The sequence below is a fragment of the Cynoglossus semilaevis genome, chromosome 2, assembly GCF_000523025.1.
Source record: "Cynoglossus semilaevis isolate Cse_v1.0 chromosome 2, Cse_v1.0, whole genome shotgun sequence".
NCBI classification, from domain to species: domain Eukaryota; kingdom Metazoa; phylum Chordata; class Actinopteri; order Pleuronectiformes; family Cynoglossidae; genus Cynoglossus; species Cynoglossus semilaevis.
Window position 1 is genome coordinate 1,513,125 of NC_024308.1, and position 1,576 is coordinate 1,514,700.

The 1,576-nt window shown below is 36.4% G+C and overlaps 1 protein-coding gene across 1 annotated transcript in view; it reads left to right on the forward strand.

Annotated features, from left to right (window-relative positions):
• Positions 1-1,576, forward strand: part of qsox1 (quiescin Q6 sulfhydryl oxidase 1) — a 27,929-nt gene that overhangs the window by 4,159 nt on the left and 22,194 nt on the right. Inside the window, exons 5-6 of the mRNA XM_017031296.2 lie at positions 163-289; positions 377-522. Of these exons, the coding sequence (XP_016886785.1) occupies positions 163-289; positions 377-522 (273 nt within the window). The remainder of the gene's footprint in view (positions 1-162; positions 290-376; positions 523-1,576) is intronic.

Sequence of the window (1,576 nt, forward strand, 5' to 3'; positions counted from 1 at the left end):
GTTTTTTTTAATTTTGTTTAAATGATAAAGTTACTCTAACTACCCCCCAAAGAAAATGTAAACATTAATGTACATTAATTCAAGAATGAAACATTTTGGGTTATTGAGTTATTTAAAACGTCTATTTATTTTCTTTCCGTTCTGTGTACGTGGATGTGTTCAGTGGTTGATATGTGCTCTCTCCGTCCGTCTCTCCAGCCAAGCAGAGGTCAGCAGCTTCTTTGAAACAAACACCTCTCAGTATCTGGCCCTGGTCTTTGAAAAACCAGACTCCTACCTCGGGCGAGAGGTAACACGTCTTTTCATGTACCTGCCCTGAACAAATGTAAACGTGCAAAACTCATGAAATGAAAACTGCATGTTGTTTTTTCTTCAGCTGACCTTGGACCTGTTACAGTTTGAGAACATTAGCGTACGAAGGGTCCTGAGCACCGAGCAGGGCTTAGTGGCTGAACTGGGAGTCACACAGTTTCCATCGTGCTATCTGTATCATCCTGGAGGGAACTTCACCAGACTTGAAGTGTGAGTATCTGATCATCAGCATGTGAAGATGTGAATCTAATTTTATATCCCACACCACGTTTTATTTATACACAAAATGACTTTTTTTTTAAATTTAAACTTACATTTGAGTTGTGCCATTAGTCACACTGTTACAAGTTGATAAAACGACTTTCTTTCGGGTTTGTCCCTTTTTTCAGGGGTTGCCACAGCAAATCATTGATTTCCATCTCTCCCTGTTCTCTGCATCTCCTTCTCTGACTCCAACTATCTGCATGTCCTCCTTCACTGCATCCATATATCTCCTCTTTGTCCTTCCTCTCTTTCTCCTACCTGGTAGCTCCATCTCTAACATTCTTCTACCAATGTCTCCACTGTCCCTCCTCTGCACATGTCCAAACCATCTCAATCTGGCTTCTCTGTCTTTGTCTCCTAACCTTCCTGTCTGTGTTGTCCCTCTAATGACCTCATTCCTGATCCTGTCCATTCTTTGGTCATTCAAAAATGCTCAGTTTTTGAAACATTTTGGTTAAAATCTTTGAAAAAAAAAATTCTTGAAAGATTTAGAAAAAAATTTGAAAAATAAATTTTGAAAAAGTTTTTTTGAATTTTTTTAAACATTTTGAAAAAAAGAATTTGAAAAAATTTTTTTGAAAAAAATTTTTTAGAAAGTTTTTTTTGAAAAAATGTTTTTGAAAAAAAAAAAATTTTTTTAATTCTTTTTGAAATTTTTTTTTTAATTCTTTTTGAAAAATGTCTTTTTGAAAAATGTTTTTTCAACTTTTTTCAGGAGTTGCTACAGCGAATCATTGTTTTCCATCTCTCCCTGTTTTCTGCATCTCCTACTCTGACTCCAACTAGCTTTTTCTCCAAACCTTCCTGTCTGTGTTGTCCCTCTAATGACCTCATTCCTGATCTTGTCCATTCTTGTCAGTCCTAAAGAGAATCTTCAGATCACTCGTCAGATCACTTCTGACACTTTTCTCCAACTTATTAGAGGCCCACTAAGTGGCATGCCTGAAACAAGGGGTGTACCAAAAAAGTTGAACACAAAAATGAACATAGCTAAGTATTT